General features: G+C 65.4%; 1 protein-coding gene across 1 annotated transcript; it reads right to left on the bottom strand.

Moving 5' to 3' along the window:
* Positions 1-2,309: 2,309 nt before the first annotated feature.
* PIWIL1 (piwi like RNA-mediated gene silencing 1) lies at positions 2,310-21,517 on the bottom strand (the record flags this gene model as incomplete). Its single annotated transcript, XM_084253757.1, has 20 exons — positions 21,122-21,517; positions 20,932-21,040; positions 18,758-18,883; positions 18,148-18,362; positions 17,723-17,844; positions 15,330-15,410; positions 14,651-14,848; positions 14,213-14,324; positions 12,199-12,325; positions 11,863-11,980; positions 11,268-11,382; positions 10,128-10,315; positions 9,716-9,788; positions 7,922-8,122; positions 7,715-7,818; positions 6,952-7,022; positions 6,659-6,812; positions 4,129-4,254; positions 2,503-2,650; positions 2,310-2,426 (listed from the first exon to the last, which is right to left on the bottom strand). The coding sequence occupies exons 1-20, from the start codon at positions 21,197-21,199 to the stop codon at positions 2,310-2,312; spliced, it is 2,583 nt and encodes an 860-aa protein (XP_084109883.1). The 5' UTR covers positions 21,200-21,517.
* Between the last annotated feature and the right edge of the window lie 2,469 nt (positions 21,518-23,986).

A 23,986-nucleotide genomic window follows, 5' to 3' on the forward strand; every position in this document is an offset into this window, starting at 1 on the left:
TGTGCGCAGCGTGTCAGATGTTTTATAGAAATAAAACTTGTTATTTTATGCAACGCTGTTTCGGCCGCATTTTGTTTTAGACACTTTTCTAGGCAGCAAAACTGAATCCCCCTCCTGCACGTGCACGCAGAGGCTCTAGCTGCCCGGGGGGCTCCCTCCTGAGGGGGTCACGACCAGCTCGGGGTCACCCTGCTGCCCACAGCCGGCTCCCGGGCTGGCACAGGCCTCGGCAGGGGGGCCCTTGAGCTGCCGCTGCAGCCAGGAGGGAGAACCCGCTGGGTGTGGGCCTCTGGGGGCTGAACCGGGGCCCTGAGGCTGAGGACTGGGGGGCCTGACACCCAGAGCCCAGGGGGTGGGGGGGGCTGGCGGTGCCACCAGCAGCAGTCAGACCCCCCTCGCATGCAGACCCGGAGGAGCCAGGCTCCAGGGGTCACGGAAGGTGTGGGAACAGGCTGCTGCTCAGGAGGGGCGCCCAGAGCCCTGGGGCTGAGTGAGGCAGACTGTGGGGTGCCCGGCACTCGCAGCGGCTGCCCCTGCCGGGCGGGGACTCGTGTCTGGATGGAGGGTGCCAGCTTGAATCACACCTTAGAGAAAACTACCCGAAGACGCGTCACGGCGTCAGGCTTTCCCACACACAGCGGGCGGGGGCGGCGTGAACAGGTGCTAGGAGCACCCCGAGGGCCCCACGAGCTTTGGGGAATGGGGCTGGACGCCCGCGAGAGGCTTGCTGCGGCAGGGTGCCCGCCCGGAGGACCCAGGTGGCTCAGGAGGCGGCGGCCACAGGCAGGCCGGGCCCGGCTCCCCCTCGGGGGCTCCCCTCCGGGTTACCATTTCTTGACCGATGGCCACGGGCTCGCCTCCCCCCCCACCTCCCCGGTTCCAAGGTGTGGAGGGTGCGGTGCGGGCCGGGCCCCCTTCCCAAAGCCCCCGAGGAGGAGGCAGCTGTCGACACCGCGCAGAGGCAGGCAGAACCGGGAGGCGGCCCCACCGCCGCCCCTGCGCCGAGGGTCTGTTGGGTGCAGCCCCCGTCGGCGGGCACGCCTGCCGCAGCGCGACCCCGGGGGGCGGGCCGCCAGCGTGTGCCCCGGTGCAAGGCGGGGCATGTCCGGCCCCTTCTCCCGCCGGGACCGTGCGGGCGTCCTCTGCGCTGCGGCTGGTCCTTAGAGGGCTCTGAGGACCATCAAGCCCGTCGCCTTCGAGGCGCGGGTCAGAGCCTGCTGCGCACCAGGCCGCGGCGGCTCGGCTGCCCGCCCGCGACGGGAACCACCCCGGCGCCCAGGTCACCCGCCGCGGCCGGGCGGGTGCGGGCGGCGCCCATCCCCGAGGCTCCTGGCGCTGCCCCCGCCGTCAGGCGAGCAGGTGAAGGCACCCGAGCAAAGAGCCGAGAGCACATTACCAGCTCCGAGAACTGGGGGGAGCCCGAGCGCGGCCGCCCCCGCAGGCAGGCCCCATGCGGGGCCCGGGGGCGCGGCCAGGACGTCCCGGAAACCCAGGAACGGAGGCCGGGCCGCTCCCTGGAGGGCGCCTCGCTCGGTGACCAGGAGACGCAAGTTGTTTTCAGTAAAAGCAAAAGCAAAAGCTACGCCGAGGCCCACGCAGGGTGGAAATCCCAGCCATTTTATTTTACAACAGACCATCCCGGCCGCGGAGCAAAACACATAGTAACGTTCATGTGAACCACTGGCCTTTCGCTAAAGGGCCCTAAAATATTTCATTGGACGTAAATTTAAAACTTTTCAACTACCTGTTTCTGAACCCCCCGCACCCCCTACCCCCCAAATGAAACCGAAAAGGCGCCCGCTCTGTCGGCCGCGCTCCCCCCCCCCCCCCCCCCCGCCACGGCGGGGCTCGCGGGCGGCTTTTCCCTTTAAAACGCCCGATCGCAGGCGCCCAACAAAACCCTGCCACGGCCGGGCCTCCCGCGGCGCCTCCCGCCTTTAGATTCAAACAAGAAACATTTTAAAGGTGAGGTCAACAAAGGGTCGAGGAGGACCGGCTCACCCCGGAAAGTCCTTGGAGGTCAGCCCCGACGCCGCAGACCCTCCGAGTCTGCGGACGACGTGAGGTCCCCGTCCACGTCTTCCCCAAAATCAACAAAAAATTCTCAACATACTTACGAGAAGCAAACAAGGTAAAATGTACAACCTTAACCCCCTAAGCCCGTGAATAGCAACGCCGGACAGCAGGCGCCAGAGCCCCGGCCCCGCCCCGGGAAGCCTCGCCGGGAGACAACGGCCGCCCGAGGCAAGAGAAGCTCAAAACCGTCCCAGCCGGGGCCTCCGGAGGAAGCGCCGCGCCGCTCCCTGCGGCTAGAGGTAGTACAGGCGGTTGGAGAGCGACAGGTTGGGCTCCCGGTGGATGCTCTGGCCCACGAGGAAGGCCAGCTTGTGCGCGTACTGGCAGGGGGCGGGGACGCGAATCACGCCCTGGCGGGGAGGAGAAGGGCTGTTACTCTCGGCGGCAGCCTCGGGCACACCCCGGGGCGCCAGGCCGGGCACTGACCGGCCAGTTGTAGTAGACGTGGCACAGCTTGTAGGTGAGCCTCTGGATGTGGTCCGGCTTCAGGCCGCTGCTGTCGTAGATGACGTTGTAGTGCGTGGGGGACACGCTGCCGCTGCGCACGGCCTGGCTGACGATGAAGAAGTCGTACCTGCGGGTGCAGAGGGCGCCCCACGCGGGAGCTGTGTCTCCGCGGGGGCTGGAAGCCGACCCTGGCTCCTTCCCGTCGCGCCCCGGTCGCCACCCCTCAGACTCTGCTGTGCCTGCTCCTGGCGCCTGCCGGCCCCGGGGCTGCGGGCTGCGACGGGGCTGCCTGTGCTCGGGGCGGGGGTGCGGCTGGACGGAGGCGGGACGCAGCGGCAGGGCGGACAGTTCTGGGCCCGGGGGTACAGCGGGACAGACTCCAGGTGCCGCCCCCACCCCGGAGCGGGAAGGGAGCCTGGTCCCGGGCACAGTCGCCCCCCTGAACGGGCATGGGCACGGGGCTGCCCTCCTTGGGCGGTCCCCGCTGTTACGTGACACGGGGACTCACTCGAGGCCTCCCACGCGAAGGCTGGCCTAGGGGGACAGAGGCCGCGCGGGGGGCGGGGCCCGGCAGGTGGGACGATGGGGCGCACGCGTCACCGTGTCCACGGCAGCGACACGCGCTGACTCGGAGCTGACCAGCAGCAGACCCCAGGGTTTTAAAAGGAGGAGGGGTTCAAAGAGGTGAACGGACAAGGCCCACCCCAAGAACAGAGCCGGAGCCGCCAGGAAGCCTGGCCGTCCGCACGCACGGGCGCTGCAGGCAGACGACCCCGCTCTCGGGCAAAGTGGACGCCTCCGGGCCGAGCAGCCCCAGCAGCCGTGCGGCTCAAGCAGCCTCCAGCGAGGAACCTTGCCACCCCCCCATGGAACCTGATTGTGCTGCGCCTGTCCCCGCAGGCGTGTCCTCGGTCAGGGCGCCCCGGCCTCCGAGCGCCGGGCAGCGGCACCATCACGAAGGGCCCTTGCTCGGGGTGGAGCGGAGCGCGGCTTCCTACCTAGTGCCCTACACCTTCCTGGCGGAATCCCCCCCTCGGGGAGAACCTCAACATCTGCCTCAGGCAGCGACACCCCAGGGGCAGCCCTCGGCACACCCACCGCCGGGCGCAGGCCTGGCTCAGCAGACGAGCGCTGCACCCAGCAGGGCGCCTCCCTTCCCCGGGCCACCCCCAGCCTGGCGCCGTTGCCCCACCCTCGCTGCCCTTTGCAAGGATGGAGCGCGCCCTTCCCTGGGAGGACAAGAGCCTGAGGCACACACTGGGGGACACGCCCGAGCCCCCCCCCCGCGAGGCGAGGCCAAGGGGGTCAGGCCACTGCCCTTGGGGCTGCCCGGGAGCGCAGGCTGCTCAGCGCAACTTCCTCAGCTGGCGCTGGGCCGGCAGGCGCACAACAGGGCCTCTGGCTCAGGTCAAGCGTCAAGTCCCAACTAGTAAGCGAGTCTCAGGGCGCGGGGCACACGGCCCGGCTGGGGCGAGCCCTCCTCCACGCCGCTGTCCAGAGCCCGCTGCTCGCCCCTGACAAGCCAGCGCGTCGCGGCTTCAGTCACAGCACCAGGGCGGCCGAGTGAGGGCCTCGGTGCGGGCAGCGCCCTCCCCCAGCACTCACCACTCGGGCCTGGTGACCTCCACGTCAATGACCGTCCCGGGCAGAGGGTTCTGGAGTCGCCCTCCGGACTGCGCGAAGAATCTGGCGTTGACGCGTTTCTTCACCACGATGACTGTCAGCCTGGGGCTGAGAGGACGGCAGCGTCACTGCGTTCGCTCAGGCGCCCGTCCGCTCCCCTTCAGGAGACACGCCCGTCCGGGGCACGGGATCTACCCGAGCCGGGGAAGGGAGTCGTGACTCGGGAGGCCCGGGGTCAGCCGGGGGTAGAAAGCGCCAGTGGCGCAGCGGGGACACCGGGGCTGACCTGTCTCAGCGGCTGGTCGAGCGTGTCTCACCACAGCGGGTGGCCCGGCGGCCTCCGGCCCTGCCTTTCATACGCCTCAGGGCGCTGTCCGCGCGCCCCAAGCTTGCCGGGTCAGCGGGCGGCGACTCAGAGCCAACTGACTGCTTTTCAAAATGCTGCCTTGCAAACGCCGGGGCAGTGGCCTCTGGCCCTCCTCGGCTCCCCACCGCCCCGCCCTCCCCGCCCGCTCCTCCGCGGCTCTCCCGGCCCCTCGAGAACTTTCAGGCGACCCAGATCAAACCCCCTGGCCCTGTCTGGGAGGCGGCCTGAGTGCGTGGAGTGCAGTCACCCCACCACCGTCCACACCCCCCACCCCATGCCCCCAGCGGCCCAGCGCCTCCGACAGCCTTGCCCGCCCCTGCTCATCTGGGACGAAGGCAGCGCACCCGCCAGCGCCGCCCCCTCCGAGCAGCCCGCGCTCCGCCAGGTCAGGCCCGGTGCTGGGGCCCAGCACGCTTTGGGGCACAAATACTCGAGCTGGCGGTGGCTACTCTGTGACCCCGCACAGCAGCAGTGACCAAGGGCAGGGGCGGTGGGGGTCGTGCTGAGACAGGAGACTCCCCAGAAATGTTGCCCCCTGCCAGCCGGTGCTGCGCCCCACACTGCCCGTGTGGCTGCGTGACCCGCTCTTGCTCCAGCACCAGGTCAGCTGAGACGCGTCCCTGTACTGAGTCCGCGCCTGCTTCTCAGGCGAGCCGCCGACACACCCGCGCCCCGGCCTCCACCTCAGCGCTGCGGGCCTTCCCCCGGGGCCCAGGATGGGTGGATGGTGCCGCAGGCGCTGGCCCTGGAGCAGCAGTGCGGCCACTGTCCTCTGGTCCTGCCAGCAAGCCGGGGCCCGCCCCCACACAGCAGCCAGGCCTGAGGCCCGCTCGGGCCCCCGGCACCAGCAGGGTGCACAGCAGCTCCGGCAGGCAGCTCCGCGGGCCAGCCCGCCCTCCTGCTCCAGTACTCCTGCCAGCCAAGGTGCTGGGCCCTGCCACCGAGCCTCACGGGGGCTGGGCACCCCTCCTTAGGGGCGTGTTCTGCCAGCCTTGTGCGAACCAACCCAGAGGCTCACGTGCCTGGAAGCAGACGCGGCACGGCAGGGCCAGGCCATGCCCCAGCATCCTGCGCGGCCTCCCCAGGCAGCTCCGGGAGCGCCGCTGGGACCTCTGCCCTCTCGTGTCCCCCAGGTGTGAGGGAAAAGGCAGCAAAGACCAGAAGATCCCGAGTGCGCGAGTGGAAAGACCGGGAAGGCAGCGGCGCGCGGCACCCCCATGCCTCCCTCGAGCGTCAGGCCGCCAAGCCAGGCTGACCGTGCTCTGGCACCGGGCCACACTCCTGGCGGAAGACACAAGCGCCACAGGGCGCGGGAAAGAGTGTCACTGTCCCTCCTGAAACAGTCTGGAAATGCCGCTTAACCGGGCACAGTCGCTTTAAGAGATGGACTCACCCGACCTGCCTGGGAACGTGCTGGCGTAAGCCTCGCGCCGGAGACGCGCAGGGAGTCAGCACCCCTTCCCGAGTCAGCACCTGGGGTCTGGCCAAAGCTGCGCCCCGATCCCGGCACCCGCGGGTGCCTCAGCCTCACCCCCGAGCTGTGGCCGAGGGCTGCAGGGCGGCGCGTGTTTCCTGGCAAAAGTGCTTAAGGACACGTGCAAGCGAGTCGCCCCCCAGACGGCCCCGGCACCCTTAGTCAAGCCCGCGTCCCGCGTGTATTCCGCACTGAACTCTCGCTGCGACGGTTCCGAGCTCAGCAGCCAGCGGGGCCGGATGGCAGAGGGCGGAGATCAGCCTGGGCCTTGCAGGAGAGCCACGGCAGCACTCGGGGGACGAAGGTGCCCCAAGCACCTCCGCAGGGAAAGGGAACCCCGACCCCCAAGGCCAGACGTGCTGCCCGCTGCCCCGATCGCGCACCAGCCCCCCGCGCCCCCAGAGCTGGCACGAGCAGTCACCGCGCGAGGGAGCCAAGGAAAGCAGCATGGGCCCCGGGGACACTCCCTCCCCAGCCGGCCGTGGGGGCCTGCGGCTGTCCTGAGCCCCCCGGCCGGCCCGGAGGTGGCAGGGACACCCCTCCCCGGGTGCTCCACGGCAGCCCCGTGAGCCGTTGCCACCGGACGCGCCCGCCGGTGAGGGTCTCGCTGATCCTTTCACGGATCACGCCGAAGGCAGTCACGGAGAGACGGCGCCTCCCGCCGCGCTCACTTGTAGCCCCTGCCGACGGACTTCAGGCAGTCCAGGAACTGTGGCACCTCGTAGTTGACCAGGGTCTTGAGCTGCCCGTCGCCCACGCCGTCGCGGTACACCACGATGCGGCTCGGCATGTACTCGTTGCAGCTGTTCCAAGCCCGCAGGGCCGCTGAAAGACAGGAGAGCTGTAAACACACGCACGGCAGAGGAGGGGCGTTTCTCCTACGTCCGGGGCATTCCCCAAGGGTCGCAGCTCTTAGATAATGCCCCAAAGGCCCTGTGACCGGCCCGCGTGCGCTCGGACCGACCTTGCAAGCAGACCTTGAGCCCGTCGACCAGCTCCTGCCCGCGGTCTTGGAACACGCAGCGCGAGAACCAGCTGTCGGAGAGAACCGAACGTGAGGACGCGGCGCCTGGACATCTGCCGTGAGCGACCCTGGACGTCTGCTTTGCTCCAGCCGTCCACGCTCCCGAGCTCCCTACGGGTGGTGCTCGCCGAGCCCTACGCAGCGTCGCTAGGCCACGGCAGAGCCGAAGACGCCGCAGACCGAGTCCTCCTCGGTCTTCACACAGCGCGCTCCACGCTGCGGGAGGCGCGGGCCTGCACCCAGCACGCCGCGGGGCTCCGAGCAGCCACACCTCTGCCAGACAGAGCCCTCGGGGCGCCCGGCAGGAGGCAGCACCCATAGGCTTGCTTCCGCCCTTCCTGTCTTGGCTCCCCGCGTCCCGGGAACAGCAAGGAAAACCTCACCGTGCGCGACACGGCGGCTGGGGCTGCGGAAGAGCCTTTCTGGAATAGCGTCGGAGCGCCTGGTGTTACATGTCGGGGGTCAATTAGAAAGTATCAAAGATGTTTTTAGGGACAGTCACATTTCATGACCCCCCCCCCCAAACAGTAATGACATCCCCTGAAACACATCAGGCGATCGCAGAGCGGGGGCGGGAGGTACAGTGGGGTAACTAACGACTCTCTCCTAACGTTTCTGCGGGACTTCATGTAAGACAAAGCACCCGTTAAAAGACCTAACAGAGCTCGGGCGCCCGCCCCCAGGCCCCCAGCAGTCCTCTCACCGGGTCATCCCCTCGTTGATGCTCGCCACAAACCCGGCAATGGACCTCCGCCCGGCGGTGGTGTCGTGGTAGCAGTCGATGCCGACGATCATGGCCAGCTTCAGCTGCACCAGAGGGTCACCGTTCAGACACCGCGGCCGGCGGCGCCGTCCAGGGAACCCGCTCCCGGACGCGAGGACGCGTGCACGCGCCCGCCCAGCCACTCACAGGCATGTCGACCCTCCAGAGCTCGCCGCCCATCTTGCAGTTCATCTGCAGGGCGATCTTCGTGGCGATGGCCATGACGGTCTGCTGCTTGCCGAGGGTCCGCGCCACCACGCACTGGCTGGGGGTGGGGCAGTCTGTGCACAGGTACTTTTTAATGGCGTCGTATTTGTCTTTCCGGTTACTCGACAACAGACAGACAACCTGAAAGCAGACAGGGCACCTTCGCCGCAGGAAACGGACCTTCAAGCTCCAGGAAGCAGTCGGCGCAGCCCTCTGCGGGCGAGGCGGCGAGCACGGCTGCTGCTCCTGCCACAGCCCTCGCCCTGCCGGCTCTGGATGCTGCTTGTCGCGTCCGACAAGTGACAGATGCTGGTGAAGGAGATGAATGGGCCCGGCAGGCCGGCCACTCGGTGAGATGCCGCGACCCCCTGCGCGCAAGTCAGATGCGCTCTGGGGCCGGCGTGGGCCACGCGGATGCAGGAATGGGACAAGATGCATCAGGGGCAGCTTAAAGATGGACAAAGAAGGTTTTCCAAGATGGTCAGTTCTCAGTTACTCACAATCCACCTGGTATCGTGACTGCCAAGCCTTTAAAGCCCTCGCTTGAGACTATGAAATGTCTATGAAAACTACGAAATTTCCAGGAAGCCCGTGGACAATTCTGAGGACAAAGTGGCCCAAGATAAATATTCCCTCTCCAAAACAGGCCGATGTTGCTTAAAAGGCACAGAGTCCCAGTTACCAGCTGCGCGAGTGCTGGGGTCCGACGCCGCCTGGCCGCGGGGATATGCAGAGTCACGGACCCGAAAGGGGACGGTGGGGGTTCTCATCCCTCATCCCACCCCCCACAGGAGTGTGAGGTGGAGGGGTTACCTGGCCCTCGTGGGGAGACTGGCAACACTCACACACGTCACATCACCATGCCGTCTGTTCACGCGTGTGCCGTGTCCAGCACAGCTCAGTGAGGTGGAAAACCCGCAGGCCCAGGCTGCTGCCCCAGCTCTGGGGCCAGCGCAAGTTGTGGGGTAAATCCAACTCGTGACCTACTTGATGAACTTTCCAATTCGCATTCCAGATTATCTTTCTGTTCTATGTCCCCCCCACCCCCCGAGTCCTGTGCCCCATCAGGTGAGCATGCGAGGATCTGCCTGGGGCTCTGCTACAGGAAAGGCCGCAGTGAGGGCAGAGTCATGCGCTCGCAGAGACCCCACAAACGTGACTCACCCTCTTGGATTTCTCGACTGTCTCCCGCGCCCCTCCTTGCACACCACCCTTCCCGCCGCCCGCGCGGACAGGCGAGCACATCAGAGGCGAAGCCACAGGCCGGGGGAGCGCGGCTCCATTTCTGTTTTCCAACTTTCCAGCCGATTTGGACGCAAGCAGCTCATGAAGCTCTGGTTCGTCTGCACGCGCAGACATCTGCCGTCCCACCCCACCCCACCCAAGACGTTTCCACTCATTCACTCTGTGTCCTGAACAACTCGTTGTGGCGATTACTTTCTGCCTTGCTTTCCCCCCAAATTTCTGCAGGGATTAAAATCTGATTCAGAATAAACCAACAAGAGCTCATTTTTCTCCATCTCCTTCCTCACTTCCTGCATCACAACCATTCCTAGGACTTCAAGGAGAGGGCGTGTTCGCCTGGCCGCTTTGTGAAGGTAAAATGTACTCTGGGGCCAGTCTGGGAAGCTAATAGTGACTTCTGAAAAATGGGCTCGAGCCGTCGGCATTAAGAAACACTCCTGTGGCACAGGCAGTTCGTGGCGGGACGGCCGCTCAGGACCGGTGACTTACGATCTGGGTGTCCGACGTGACTTTCTGCTGCAAGACTCTCAAATAGGCTTCGGTCCTGTCATCCACTTCGATCCTAGAAGGAAGTTCACAATCCAGTCTTCAGAGCAGGGAGACGCAGCACGCCCACAGACTTCCTACATTACACCACACACACGTTTCTGGACCACCCAAGCGACAGCGGGCACAGTCACCTAGACAAAAAGCTGCTTCTAGCCCCGCGACAGCCAACGCCTCGGCCCGCGCGGTGCCCCCGCCCGTCTGCCACCACGTTCCTGGTCACCCCGTGCCAGGGAACATCAGACCGTTACATGATCCACTTAGTGTTTTTAATAGCTGTATCGCTTTCGACTTCCCACACCCTCCGGATGACCACTAATTAATTTTCAGAGTAGAAATGACGTGATCAACTTACATTATTGCTTTTTTCATTTGTATGCCCATGGCTGGTGTAACTTTAAATAGATTTTGTATCAATGAATTGGCTGCTTCATAATTTCTTCGAGTGTAGATCAACAGCCAGTTATCTAGCGGCTTAACGCTAATTAACGGTGCCCCTCTGGTTTCCTTAGACCAATCTGCAAACTGTGGGTTGTAATCAAACTAGAAGAGAGTTCAGAGACATGTGAATTCCAACGAAGTTCTCAGCGATGGAGCCAAACAGACGTCAGTAACGCGATCACGGCAGATTTTGAACTGTCAATTCTACTCTTAAAAGTGGACTCTCAGGAACGACAGACACCCTGGGGGGAGACGACAACGCACCCAGAGGACAACGGCGACCTGCCCTAAGCCAGACCCACGCTCACAGCCTGACCGCGCCCGGTGCTCTGCTAAGGGCTTCGCGGCTCTCGTTCATCGTTTCTAAGATCTTACAAGCTCGCGGTTACTTCTCTTATAACAAGGACACACAAAAACCAGGAATCCGGAAGCTAGGCAACCTGCTGGAGACGTCAGCTGATGAACTGAAGCCGCCAGGCACCTGGCGGCGGGGCAGACAGAACCACACAGCAGGCCCGGCCGCTGACACGCCCCCCACCTCCCCACCAGCCTCTCCTGGGGGTGGACACGTCTGAGTCCTCAGAGGAGAATAAAACAAGCCCAGGGGCAGCACTACGCTGCGCAGGTAGGTTGCTGCTTTCATAACACTGGCACGTCGGGAAGGGCACAGCTTTCCGCAGAAGCACTGCCAGAGGCAAGGCGCCGGTCCAGACAGACATCCCCACAAACGGCCCCGCAGAAGCGAAGTCGATGAAGCCGGAGTCCCCACGTGAAAGGTCACTTCCGTGGCAGACAAAACCGTCCATCCAGTTAGCGCCTCGGCTCTTCTGCGCCCTAACTCAGGCTATTGAAAGGCAGTGAGGCCGCCTTTAGCTCAGTCCCATGGACTGTCTCGGGCCGAGCCCCACGGCTCTCGCCCGGCGCCCCCTCCTCTGCCTGCGAGACTGGCGCTCACCTGGGTTGCAGGGGAGGAGAAAGGCGTGGGGAGGACTTTGAGGCACCTGACTGGGACTCTGGCCCAAATCTGACCTGACAATTGTAAGAACTGCCTTACTGTTTTTCCACCTTGGTGAATCTTTTCTGCTTGCAAAATTCTTCCCGAGAAGGACAGTAAGTTGGAGTCAAAGCTCAATCCCCAGTCTCGGAGCTCTCTCTGCACGTTGTCGTCTCTGTAAATGCAACACATTCAACTTAAGGAAGCAAAGCACAAACTCACACGCGTGCAAACAGAGGTCCGGGCCCCCAGCCACTGCCTGTGCCTCTCCCAGGGGAGCCTGAGGAGGACTCAGGCAGGCAGAGGCTCCTCTAGCTTTGTGACGTCGCTGAGGGTAAACGTCTCGTGCCCAAGTCATCTCCTCCAAGCACCCCCCGCACCCCCCCATCGAGCGGGTGGAAATAGGTCGGTCCAAAGCCGCCTCCTTCCTGTTCCGCTCACCACACCTTTCTAAGGGAACAGGCCCGGGCTGCAGAGCTCCACTCTCTTCTTGCCGGGAGACGGCGGCCTTGCCCAAGCATGCCAGGACAAGCCCACCCGAGCACCACGGACGCAAGGACCGCGCAGGGCCGGGTCACCGCCTCCCCTAAGAGCCCCTTCCCGAACCCGGAGACCACGGGGCTGAAGCCGCGCGCGGGCCCCGTGGGCCGCTTACTTGTGGATGTAGTCGATGAGTCTTCCCACCTCGCGCTGCCTCTGCTCTGGGGTCAGCCTGGTGTGAACAGCCAAGTCTTTCATCACATTAAAGTCATTACGCATTTTATCAGTGAGACCTTTGAACAATGACACATGGAAAGGCTACGGTTAAAGAATCAGAAATCGTGCCTACGATCTGCAGAGCAGTGTGGCAAGAAGCTAAACGAGAGCTCCAAGGCGAGGCAGCCGTTTCCCAGCTTCGGTGGGGCTGAGGGGCGTGAGGAACGTTCGCCGCCTTCCAAACAGAACGTGCGATTGTCTGGGGGCTCATCTGGGCAAACACAAGTCAAGGTACCTGTGAGGTAGCAGAGCTCGGGGATGAGCATGGCGGGGCCCGGCAAGGTGCCGCCCGGGCCTCTCCTGCGCTTGGGCTGACTGACCAACACCGGCTGCTTCAAGTCCGTGATCTCTTGGTTGTATTGCTAGTCGAGAAAAGAAGCATCACTGTTCAGTCAACGCGTCTGGGAACATGTCTGGATAAAAGGAGGTTTGGTTTTCTTAAATGAACGACTGATGCCAAGAGCGAGCCTGGTGTGTTTCCCAGCGCGGTCTGCAGCCTCCGAGCGCAGGCCGCCGTCGCCACGCCGCGGGGAGCACGCTGTGCCGGGCGGCGCGTTTTCTCAGTGTGCCAGTGTTTAGCTGAGCCTGAGTGGTGAGTAAACGGGGCCCTCGAGACTAGAAGGGGTGGATGGTGAAGGCACCTCGGGGGCAAGGCTGTGCGCCCACGCAGAGAGCCCCGGGAGCGGGGCCTGCAGGGCTGGGTCTGAGCGGCCCGTGGCTTCTTCAGTCCCCACACCCCAGGGCCCTCACCCGGGCCGCGCCAGGCACACAGGCCTTTTCGGAAAGGACTTCCCTGCACCACGCAGAGCGCTGCGCGGCCCGGGGGAGTGTGCCGGTGTGGCCGTGGGGATGGCCCCGTTGGGTCCCCCAGGGCCTTGCGGAACGAGCCAGCAGATGAGCTCAGATGTGCAGAGGCTGAGTCAGAAATCGGGGTGCCACTGGCAGACGCCTGAAGTCTGAGCAGACGAGAGATCAGGGAGGGAGTAACTCGGAAGTCACTGGGCCCCGGGCGGCGGGGCTTCTAGGGATGGCAACACCGCAAGGGCACCTCACGGAGGGAAACTCGGGCGCTGTCAGGAGAGCGCGCCCTGACTTGCTGCAGGCTCAAACTTTCAGCTGGTTTCTGCGCTTCGCTCGCTGTTGACCCGTCAGCCCTTCCCACCCTGGCCACGCTCCTTACGGCCACAGCACAGGCTAAGGCTCACTTCTCCGAGCAGCGTCTGGGCCCCGGAGAACCGGCACGCGGCATGGTGGGGGCGCTCACGGGTGCGGGGAATGAGAGGGGAGTCGAGCCGAGATGACTCTTGGCCTGAATTCACTTTGCCCAGAAAAAGACCAGGTTCTAGCGCTGCTGCGCACAGAACGCCTTTCCCTCCAGGGCGCAGCCGGCCCTGTCACCCACCGTGAGTCGTTCAAGCTCAGACAGTGGCTGACAGCCGGAAAAATGACGTCAGAGGTCACTAGTCAGGTGCATTTTTTGGACACAAGATATAAATACATAATAACTCATTTACTCAGCTTTTAGAAAAGGAAATAACCTATGGGAAGCAGAATAACAATGAAATAAATCTTAGCATTTCAAAGACAAGTTTTAAGATTTTAACGGGTAAGCGTAAGCGTCAGGGCGATAATTTCCCCGCAGGCGTGACAAGCGCCGTCTCGTCTCGGGAGTGAGGTCTCAGGGCTCAGGGCCGCTCCGCTCTGGGCCCTGAGGCGGTGCGGGCGGAGATGCCGCACGGGCCTTCTCCTCTCGCTGGCAGTTGTTTTTTAACTGCAATTTGCCTCTGGTTTTCTTTCCAATTTAGTCACCAAGGGGCCCCAAAGCTGGCGTGCAAAGGTCGCCACAGCCGAACTAGCTTCCATGAGGACAGCCCGGCCCCACGGTTGGCGCGGAGCGAGGGCCGAGTCTGTGTGTGTGGTGGGGCCCTGGGCGCACCTCCCGGCGGCATCAGCGCGGGGCCTGCAGAGGGCTGCCCACCCGCTTCCCACCTCCCTGCAATGCCCTGGCGGAGGCAGAAAGGGAGCGGGACGCGCCGACGGGAGCCGCCCCAGCCGGGCGCCCTGTGATCATTGGCAACGGTCGGGTCACCGCGCCCTGCGAGTGCCGTGAGGAACACGTTCGTGCGCCTCTTTCAGGGTGACTTGTTCCACATGTCAAACGTCAGAAGATTTTACTGATGCTATTTCAGGTTTCTCCTAAGATAAAAATACCTGACATTAAAAAGATAAGATGCACATTAATTTCTCACCTTCCTGTAGTACTCCAGGAAGCTGACTTCAGAGCCATCTGCTTTCTTAAAGGTGCTCTTTGGATTCTGATCCCAGTCAATATCATCCACTCTGTATGTTTTATTGTTATACCTAGGGAGCAGGAGATGTTAGCCTTCCATTAAAATGTGCAGAAATAACATTAACAGGAGACTGGGCTAAAAAGGATCACTGGGCACATGCAGTGTATGGAAAGCGAAGGCAAATTCCCTAAGTTTGATGGCAGATGGAGAGGGAGTTGACTCAATGATGAGGAAACCAAACTAGAAAGGATAAAAACCACTAGCTGTCTGTCCCGTTCAGATGGCTATGCACCCCAAACTTGGATCTTGAGAGTGGTTACGAGTCCCCTCCTCGCTGCGCACTCCTGCCGCCACCCCGCAGCGCCCCCGCCCCACCCGGCTGGTGGGGCGTCTCACTTGGTCAGGACGATCAGGCCGATCAGCTCCTTTGAGACTTGCTCCTGGAAGCGGTGCTCCTCCGTCTGGTGGTACAGGCTGAACATGAAGTCCAGCACGGTCTCGCTGCGCAGGACCTTGTGGCTGACGTCCGTGCACAGCATGATGTTGTTCTCGTACTGCAGGATGGACGTGGTGAAGCCGGGCCAGATCACCAGCCTGCGGGGGGTGGCTGTGAGGTGCCCGCCAGGCCCACTCTGGCCCGGCCGCCCCCCAAGGCGGGAGCTGCTGCCTCTACTAACGGTGCCGGGTCTGTGAGCACATCTGTTCATTCCTGGGGTTGCCCACGTTTCCAGATAAAGACCCGCACTTCCCAGATTGCCAGCAGGCGATGTTATGGGGTGACAATTTTGTAAGTTCCATTTTAAATGGAAATGTACTATTTGGAACTTGGCCATTTTAGCAACTTGACTAAACAATTCCTTACACGGGCCTGTGACGTGAGAGTCGCCAACCCGACCGGGAGCATCTGTATTGATGAAAATAAACTGGAGCGCGGCAGCAGCGCGCCCGACCTGCTGCCACGACAGGGGCCTTAAAGGCGCCACCGCGGCCTGCTGACTTTGTCAACATAAACAAAGTCCGTGTCGGGCAGCTCTCCGCGTGGCTGAGGAACAGGAACCTGCTCCTGCACACAAACCTGTGGTTCGGAATATCAATCGGGTCACTTGGGTTGTAATAATTCCGTCCAATTTGTTGCAAATTCATGATCTTCAGAAGCCTAGAAGTTGGAAAGTCAGAACAGAGAAGGCGAAGGTCAGGGCACAAAGTGACGAGCGCCGAGTCTGAAGCTGCGGCCGCAGCAGCACGCGGCTCGGCACAGGCCGGGAGCTCGGCCCTCGCGGGTCAACAACGCCTGCCTGACGCTCTGTCCTTGTGGGACTTAGGACCCAAGAACGGTTTGTCCCATTTTTCAGAGGGTTGAAAAAATCGAAATATTAATGATGCGTGAACTGTACTAAATTTCAGTGTCCCCCCATACAGTTTTATTGGGGCGCTGCCAGAACTTTCATCCGCGTGGGCTGTGGCTGCTTCTGTCTTCAGCAGCAGAGCTGAGTAGGCGACTGTCTGGGCCTCTGCGGGGGAAGTCCGCCAGCCCCTCCTTTAGCGAAAAATCCGTCTCCTGATCGCACGAACTACAAACATCAAGAGGAATGTCCTCGCTACAGTGACTGTCCGGCCAGTAGTGACGGACACCTCGCGACAAGCTCACGAGGGTCAGTCCCACAGCCAGCGACCGCGTCCCCATGCAGGCTGCTTTCACCCAGGAGAGGCGCCGAGCGCGTGTCCGTCGCTCGGACGTGGAGAACGTGGTGTTCACATGGAAATAGCTGCTTCACACCGCACACACACAGTCAGCTCAAAATGGGTTTAAGACTGGAATCTATGACCCAAGGCTCTAAAACACGCAGAATAAAGCACAGGCGTCTGCTCCGGGACGGCGGCCTGAGAGGCAACGTTGGGACGCGACGCCAACAACAAGGGAAGCAACCGCAGAGTAAGCGGCTGGGACCACGCCAAGCGCAAGACATCCCCACGGCAGAGAACGCAGCGCACGATGAAAAGGCAGCTCACCGCGTGGGAGAGGTACTCGCAGCTCACACGCGCAACAGGGGCAGCGTGCAGAGAGCTCACCCAACTCGACAGTAAGAAATCACCCCGCGAGGGCTTCCCCGGTGGCGCAGCGGTTGAGCGCAGGGTTGCGAAGCTGCCCGCAGCCTCTGCAGTGCTGGTTCGATCCCCGGCTGCTCCCCGGCCACCGGAGGAGGGTCCCACATGGCGCGCAGACCTCTCCTGCCGCCCGCTGCTCCCCTCGGCGGTGTACTTCGGTCCTTCTGCCTGTTCTGCATCCTGCTCTGACTCTGGTGAATTCTCTCACCCTCCCGCGCTTCGGGACTGTACCCAGTGCTTGTATGAATAAATAAATAAATAAATCTTATACAAAAACATTTGGGAAAAAAAAAAAGTGTATCTTTAAAAAAAAAAAAAAAAAAAGAAATCACCCCGCGAGCCACGGGCAGACCCAAACAGACAGGAGGACACTGGCGGCTGGAAAAGGCTCTCCCGAGCCCGTCATCAGGGCACGCACGTCAAGCCACAGCTCTCGCCTCGCACGGGGGGGGGGGGGAGTGGGCCACACCCGAGGCCAAGAAGCGACCGGCGCGGCATGGAGGGGACGAGCCCTGCGGGCGGGAACGTGACTGCGTGGCCGCGGCGGAGAACGGCGTGGGGTTCCTTAAACAATTAAAAATAGACCGAGGCCACCTCTGGGCAGGCGCACTCGCAGCCCCCCGTCTGGAGGTGACGGGGGCACATTCACAGCAGCCGGGCCAGGAGGGCCAGCAAGTGCCCCTGCCGGACCGCCAGAGAGAGAAGTGTGGTGCCGACGCCACGGACATCCCCTCTGCTCCAGCCGCGAGACCCTGCGTGTACCCGCCGTGCGTGGGCCGGGAGGGGAGGGCTGCCCTGAAGTGGCCGGCGCGAGAGCAGCGACCCCGCTCCCAGGGGGCCCATAACACGAGAGCCGCGACCTTCGACTCAGGGCGAGCGGCGGGGGCCAGAGACCGGCCCGTGGCGGAGGAAGAGCAGGTGGCTGACGGCCGCGGGGACGGACACCGAGAGGCGCGAGGGGGTGAGCCCGCAGCTTACATGGTAGCGAAAATGAAACAGCAAATCTTGACGCAGGCAGCCATGCTTTTGGGACGGCACTGGTCAAGGCAAGTCACCCTGGGCCCCGTCCCGCTTCCTGACACGCGCTATGGGGAGAGGCGCATGCGGCCAGCGATAAAGGCAGGAGACGCGTCATCACCGCAAGCTCGACCCGCACTGGAAAGCCCAGACGTCAGCAGAAACACAGCCGCCGTGGCCGCCGCGCTGAGCGGGGGTCCGGCCTCAGCACACGCCCCTCAGTCCAGCGCAGTGGGGCGCGGGGGCGGCCCGGCCAGGTGAGGAAGGCCTTTCCTTCCGCGCGCGGTTCTTTCAAACCTCCGGTCTGCTTTAAGCTTTCTTAAGCTGTAAGAGAAAGACACGCACCTTCTGAAGATAATGTTGTAGAACTGCAGACAGGTCGGCGACGTGGGCGGGAGCTCGTTCGTCAGGGTGATGGTTATCCGCACGTGCTCTCCGTTTCGGGTCTGACTGAAAACTTCGGTGACCTGGAGCCAGGGCAGGAGAAAGCCAAGCCGCGTGAAGGACGCCTGAGCTCGAGCACGTAAGGGCTGTTATCAAGGCCACGCGAGACCTGCAGAGAAGCAGGCTGAAGGGGCGGCCGTGAGCGCATCGGCGCCCGGATGTGACCGAGCTGCTCAGATGGGTCTGAGGACGGCACAGAAATGCCGAAGAGCCTTTCGGGCGCTTTCCACGCCGTGTCGGGCGGGGAGCTGGGGTCTCTCCAGAAGCTGCCCCGAAGGGAACCTCTCCCGCCTCCTCTTCCCACTTGCCCTGACGTTGGAAATAACCTTGTGCTGTAGCCTTTTAGGCAAAAATAGGATCGTCCCATCAAAAGCGTGACACCTTCCAATCAGATCTTCATGTTGAAAAAGAAGGGCCGAGCGCAGTCTCCTGGCTTCCATCAGCGGGTTGTAGTCAATGTGGTACTGGTACAGGGCCCACTGGGGGCGGGATGTCAGGCGAAAGTGGTTAGTGCTTAGCCTCACTATGATGCCTGAAGAACCTGGAAAAATAACCCGCAGCCGCTGAACACATGTCAAGTGCATTCCTTCTGGAGATCTCGGCTATCCCGTCAAGGCAGACACAGTCCTGGAAGCAAAAGACTAAGCGGCAGCAACCGTGGAACTCCTCAGACCCCTGACTCTGGAGACAGCAGTCCCTGGCGCGAGAGGCGTGTGTGGAGATGAGCCCCCTGAGTGACACACAGCAGAGCCAGAGCAACCCCTTGGGGCTCTAAAGTGATTGACGTGACTTCGGTCCCACAGCCACCGCGGCAGACATGTCAGGCGCCTGCCGTCTGGGCCCACGTGGAGTTGAGTGCAGGCAGGGCCCTGGGCGCGGGCGCTCCCCGTCACGCACATGGCGTGTCACGAGACCAAGCTCTCAAAACGGACCTACCTGTTTTTGATTCTTTGACGTGGTCTAGGTTCTGTCTGGTGTTCACACCAAGATCATGAAAGTCTCTTCGACGACCTCCTCGCTCTCCTAATGATAACTCCTGGAACCCAGCAGATATCTGGAGGTCTTAAAAAAGAGAAGTTGTGCACTTGATATAAGACAAAGTGCGGCGACGTTATGATATTAATTCCTGAAGTCCTATGTGAAACCCAAAAGCTCTTGATGTAGTAAATATATAAAAACCCCATCAGAATATTTAAAGTATCCACCAGCCAGAGAAAGTAAATAACGGCTGTAACATCTTCCACGCAACCCTTGTCACTGCCTCAGACAAACCCCGCCGCCCCGTCAGGAGACATGCGCGCCTGTGGGGGATAAGGCAGTGGCTGCGGGGCATGCTGACCGCGAGACCATTTCCTGTGCTAAGTCTGATAAAACCAGAGCCTTCATTACAGGCATCGCCCCAATTTTCCTGATGCCATCAGTTACCAGATTCGGCCGCTGACGGAGTCTAAGGTCTACTCTGAATTAGGAAACTTGTCCAAGTGGAATGTTTGCAGCCATCCCTCCCTTGAGAGCTGCGGGGGCGGGGTGGGGTGTCCTGGGCGCATCTCGCGCCACGACTCAGGCCCTGTGTTGGGATGGGTCCGCAATGCTTCCCGCGTGATTACACGCCTGCGGCGGCCTCCCAGATGGCCCCGAGCTCTTCTTCAGTTTGAGGAAAAGAACCTTCTCTCAGCAGCAGGACATGGGCCAAAGAGCTTACACGGGCTGTGGAGCAAGTCCGGGCTTCGGCTAGTCGGGAGGCTCACTCGGTCTAGCCGAGGCTGTCAACTGCCCGATAACCAACTTCTCATCTTTAAAAAAATACCACGGCGGGGAACGCACCTCACAGACCAGAACCCCCACCTTCTCTGCGGCGAGGGATGGCCAGAGAGAGTCGAGCAGACATGCGTACGGACGCACTGCTGGGAGACCCTCGGGGGTCCGTGGCTGGCCGCTATGCTCCCCACGCCGAGCGGCTCACGCTGCCCCCGCTCGGACAGGCGTTCTGAATCAGACAGGGGCCTCGATGAAAGCCACAGACTCAGGATGATAAAAAAACCAAGATCAAAGAGCCACGTCTCTTCTGACCACAGACACCAGCTGGCCCCCACGGCCGCCTCTGGGGCCCGGGAGAGCAACCGTGGCTTCCACGGCAGGACGGCTCCCGAGGACCTTGAACACAGGTTACCTCACTGAAAGCGTCCATTTCTTCAGGTGGGAAGCTGGGGATACCAGGGCCGCAGGGCCGGCCAGTCTCCCGGGAGACCCTTACGCATAACGCGCTTTAAAGACGCTGAACACGGTGGTTCGGCGGGTCCCGGCCCCCCTGACTTGCAAGCCTTCTCTTTAAAAATCCGTCAACTACGGACCGTCTCCGTGAACTTTTCACCCCGGACGCCAGCTGCCGGCGCCCGGCCGTGGGGCGGGGATGCTGGCAGGGCACAGGTGTGCGGGATCCACGCGGACAGCAGCGAGGAGTCAGGAGAGGCTTGATTTGAAATTTTCCCTGAAAAATCTTAAAGTTAGTTTTAACAAAATCAGTGGCGGGTCAGCAAGCCCGGCTGCGAGCTCCGGCGTCAGCGACGCGGTTTCCCCCTCCACGCGGCGCCGCCGTTTCCGTTCACCAGGCCGCGGCTCCGTCCATGCACAGACGCGCCTCCCGGGGCGCCGGGCAGCAGAGGCCCCGAGACTGGAAACGCCGTGGGTCTTGCCGGGGTTCGGCCGACGCTGCCCGCGCACCCGCCGTCCACGCAGGGGAGGCCGCGCACCGGCGCCGTCTCTGGAGCAGCGGCCGGCCTGACCAGCGCCCCCGGGGCGGGGCGGCCAAGCGGGGCGCACCCCTCGGCGGCGGGGTTGCGTGACAAGGACCCGCATTCAGGGCGACGGGAGACAACGCGCCGGTGACGACGACAGAGGCCGGCCAAGGAACGAGCCGCCGTCGGACGGCCGGGCCGCGGGTCCTCCCGGCGCTGCCCTCCCGCCTCCCCGGGGCCGCGGCCCGCCCGGGCGCGACGGGACGGGACGGGACTGACGCGCCGCCGGACCGGACACGGGCGAGTCGGCCCCCCGCGCCCCGCGCCCGCCCCGCGCCCGCCCCGCGCCCCCCGCGCCCCCCGCGCCCGCCTCACCTGGCGCCTTGGCTGCGGCTCCCGCCGGGCCGCGCTGCCGCCCTCGGCCGACCAGCTCCCCCTCCGCCGGCGGCTGCGCGGGGCGCGGCGGGGCGCCCGGGGGCTGGCTCTGCAGGCCCTGCGGGGAGGCGGGGCCGCGGGTGAGCGGAGCCCCCGGCCCGGCCCCCGCCCCCCCGGCCCCCGCACTCACCGCGGCGGCGCCCACGTGCTGCGCCGGCTCCTGGCCCCGCGCGCGGCCTCGCGCCCTGGCTCTGGCCCGCCCGGTCATGGCGCCTGCGGGGAGCGTGGGCGGCGCGAGCGGGGCGTGGGCCGTGGGCCGTGGGGCCTCGCCCGGCCCGCCGCGAGGGGCCGCGCCCGCGCCCCAAACCCGGGCTGCCCGCCCGCGCCCCCGGCCGGCCCGGAGCCCGCGCGCCCGCGGCTCGCCCGAGACGGAGCGGACGAGCGCCGGCCGGCCGGGCGGGAGGGAGGGAGGGAGGGAGGGAAGGGGGCGGGAGGCGCGGCGGGAGGCCCCCAGCCCGGCCCGGCGCCGGAGGGGCCGCCCCGGGAGCCGCGGCCGCGGGGGGCGGGCACGGGCCCCGCTCTGCTCCGAGGCGCTCCCCGGGGCGGCCCGGCCCGCCGCCCGCCCCCCGCAGCACGTCGGCGGAGCCGCCCCCGCCGGGCGCTGCGCCCCACGCCCGCCTCACCGCCCGCCGCCGCCGCTGCCCACCTCCCGGCCGCGCGGCCCCGCCGTCCAGGCGCCGCCTCACCGCCCGCCGGCGCCGCGCACACTGCCCGGCCGTTGGGATCCCTCCGCCCGCGCCCGCGCCCGCGCCCGCGCCCGCGCCGCGGAGGGACACGCCGCGCCCGCGCGGCCAACGGGCCGGACACGCGGCCGCGCCCACGGTGCGCGCTGAGGGCGCTTCCCCGCGCCGGCGCCCCCGCCCCGCGCCGCCCCCCCCCCCCGCGCCGCCCCCCCCCCCGCGCACCGTCCCCCACGCCGGCTCCTCCCCCCCCCCCCGCGCCGGCCCCCCATCCCGCGCAGGTCCCCCCCCTCCGCGCCGGCCCCCCTCCCCCCGCGCCGGGACCCCATCCCCCCGCCGGTCCCCGCCCTCCGCTCCGCCCCCCACCCCGCGCCGACCCGCGTCCCCCGCGCCCCGCCCGCCGTCCCGGGCCCTGGCAGTCGCGGCCCGCACGCGTGGCTGGACGGCGCGGGGCGGCCGCGGGCGGCGGCAACTGGACGTGGTTTGGCGCCTCAGCAACGCGACGCGTGTTTCGCCCGCGAAGAGCCGCGCGCCCCGGGGGGCCTCCCTCCCCGCAGCCGTGTCGGAGCACCCCGGGCCGGGCGGCCGCGGGCGGGGCGCGGCGCCTCAGGCGGGAGGGGGGAGGAGGGGGGCTGCGGGCGTCGTGGGGCGCGGCGCCTCAGGCGGTGTGGGGGCCCGCGGGGGTCGTGGGGCGCGGCGCCTCAGGCGTGGGGGGGGCCGCGGGCGTCTTGGGGCCCGGCGCCTGGGGGGGCCGCGGGCGTCGTGGGGCGCGGCGCCTCAGGCGGTGTGGGGGCCCGCGGGGGTCGTGGGGCGCGGCGCCTCAGGCGTGGGGGGGGCCGCGGGCGTCTTGGGGCCCGGCGCCTGGGGGGGCCGCGGGCGTCGTGGGGCGCGGCGCCTCAGGCGGTGTGGGGGCCCGCGGGGGTCGTGGGGCGCGGCGCCTCAGGCGGGTGGGGGGCCCGCGGGCGTCGTGGGGCGCAGCGCCTCAGGCTGGTAGGGGGCCCGCGGGCGTCGTGGGGCGCAGCGCCTCAGGCGTGTGGGGGGCCCGCGGGCGTCGTGGGGCGCAGCGCCTCAGGCGGGTGGGGGGCCCGCGGGCGTCGTGGGGCGCGGCGCCTCAGGCGGGTGGGGGGCCCGCGGGCGTCGTGGGGCGCGGCGCCTCAGGCGGGTGGGGGGCCCACGGGGGTCGTGGGGCGCGGCGCCTCAGGCGTGTGGGGGGCCCGCGGGCGTCGTGGGGCGCGGCGCCTCAGGCGGGTGGGGGGCCCGCGGGGGTCGTGGGGCGCGGCGCCTCAGGCGGGTGGGGGGCCCGCGGGCGTCGTGGGGCGCAGCGCCTCAGGCGGGTGGGGGGCCCGCGGGCGTCGTGGGGCGCAGCGCCTCAGGCGGGTGGGGGGCCCGCGGAGGTCGTGGGGCGCGGCGCCTCAGGCGGGTGGGGGGCCCGCGGGGGTCGTGGGGCGGGTGGGGCCGTGGCCGCCTCCGAACGTGTTTGCACCCCGCGTGACGTTCGTAGGCCCCGGGGGCGTGTTTGCACCCCGCGTGACGTTCGTAGGCCCCGGGGGCGTGACGGGGCGGGACACCCCCCCAGTCCCCGCCCCCGCCCCGTGGCTCCCAGTCTCCTCTTGGGGGGACCGCGAGGTCAGCGTTTCCTACTCCAGGGGACCCGCGAGGAGAGGCGGGAGGGGGAGCAGGAGTTTCCTGGAGACCCGCGGTGACTCTAGGCCCAGAGACGGGGGACTCTGAGGCGCCCCCCCTTGCGCGGCCTGCGGGGGGCGCCGGAGTGGACCCGCTGTCCCGGACGCGCCGCCTGGGGAGCCGCTGCCCCGCGGCCGGCAGGGGGAGCCGTGGAGCCGGGAGGAGCCGCGGCCGCGGACACGGAAGGGGCACGAGCCTCCCCGGGCTTCCCCAGGGACACCCCGTCACCCTGAGGGCCCCCCTGTGCCCCCGGGGAACCCATGCTGAGGTAACAGCCCCGCCCCCCGCCCCCGGGCAGCCGGGCCTCCAGCGCTCACCCGGAAGCAGCGCGGGCCACGCAGAAGAGGGGAGCATGGATTCAGGGGTGTTCTGTGAACAAGCAGGGAGCATGGACTGGGGGTGTTCTGTGGACAAGCAGGGAGCATGGACTGGGGGTGTTCTGTGGACAAGCAGGGAGCATGGACTGGGGGTGTTCTGTGGACAAGCGGGGAGCATGGACTGGGGGTGTTCTGTGGACAAGCGGGGAGCATGGACTGGGGGTGTTCTGTGGACAAGCGGGGAGCATGGACTGGGGGTGTTCTGTGGACAAGCGGGGAGCATGGACTGGGGGTGTTCTGTGGACAAGCGGGGAG

Source organism: Talpa europaea (genome assembly GCF_964194135.1).
Source record: "Talpa europaea genome assembly, chromosome: 14".
NCBI classification, from domain to species: domain Eukaryota; kingdom Metazoa; phylum Chordata; class Mammalia; order Eulipotyphla; family Talpidae; genus Talpa; species Talpa europaea.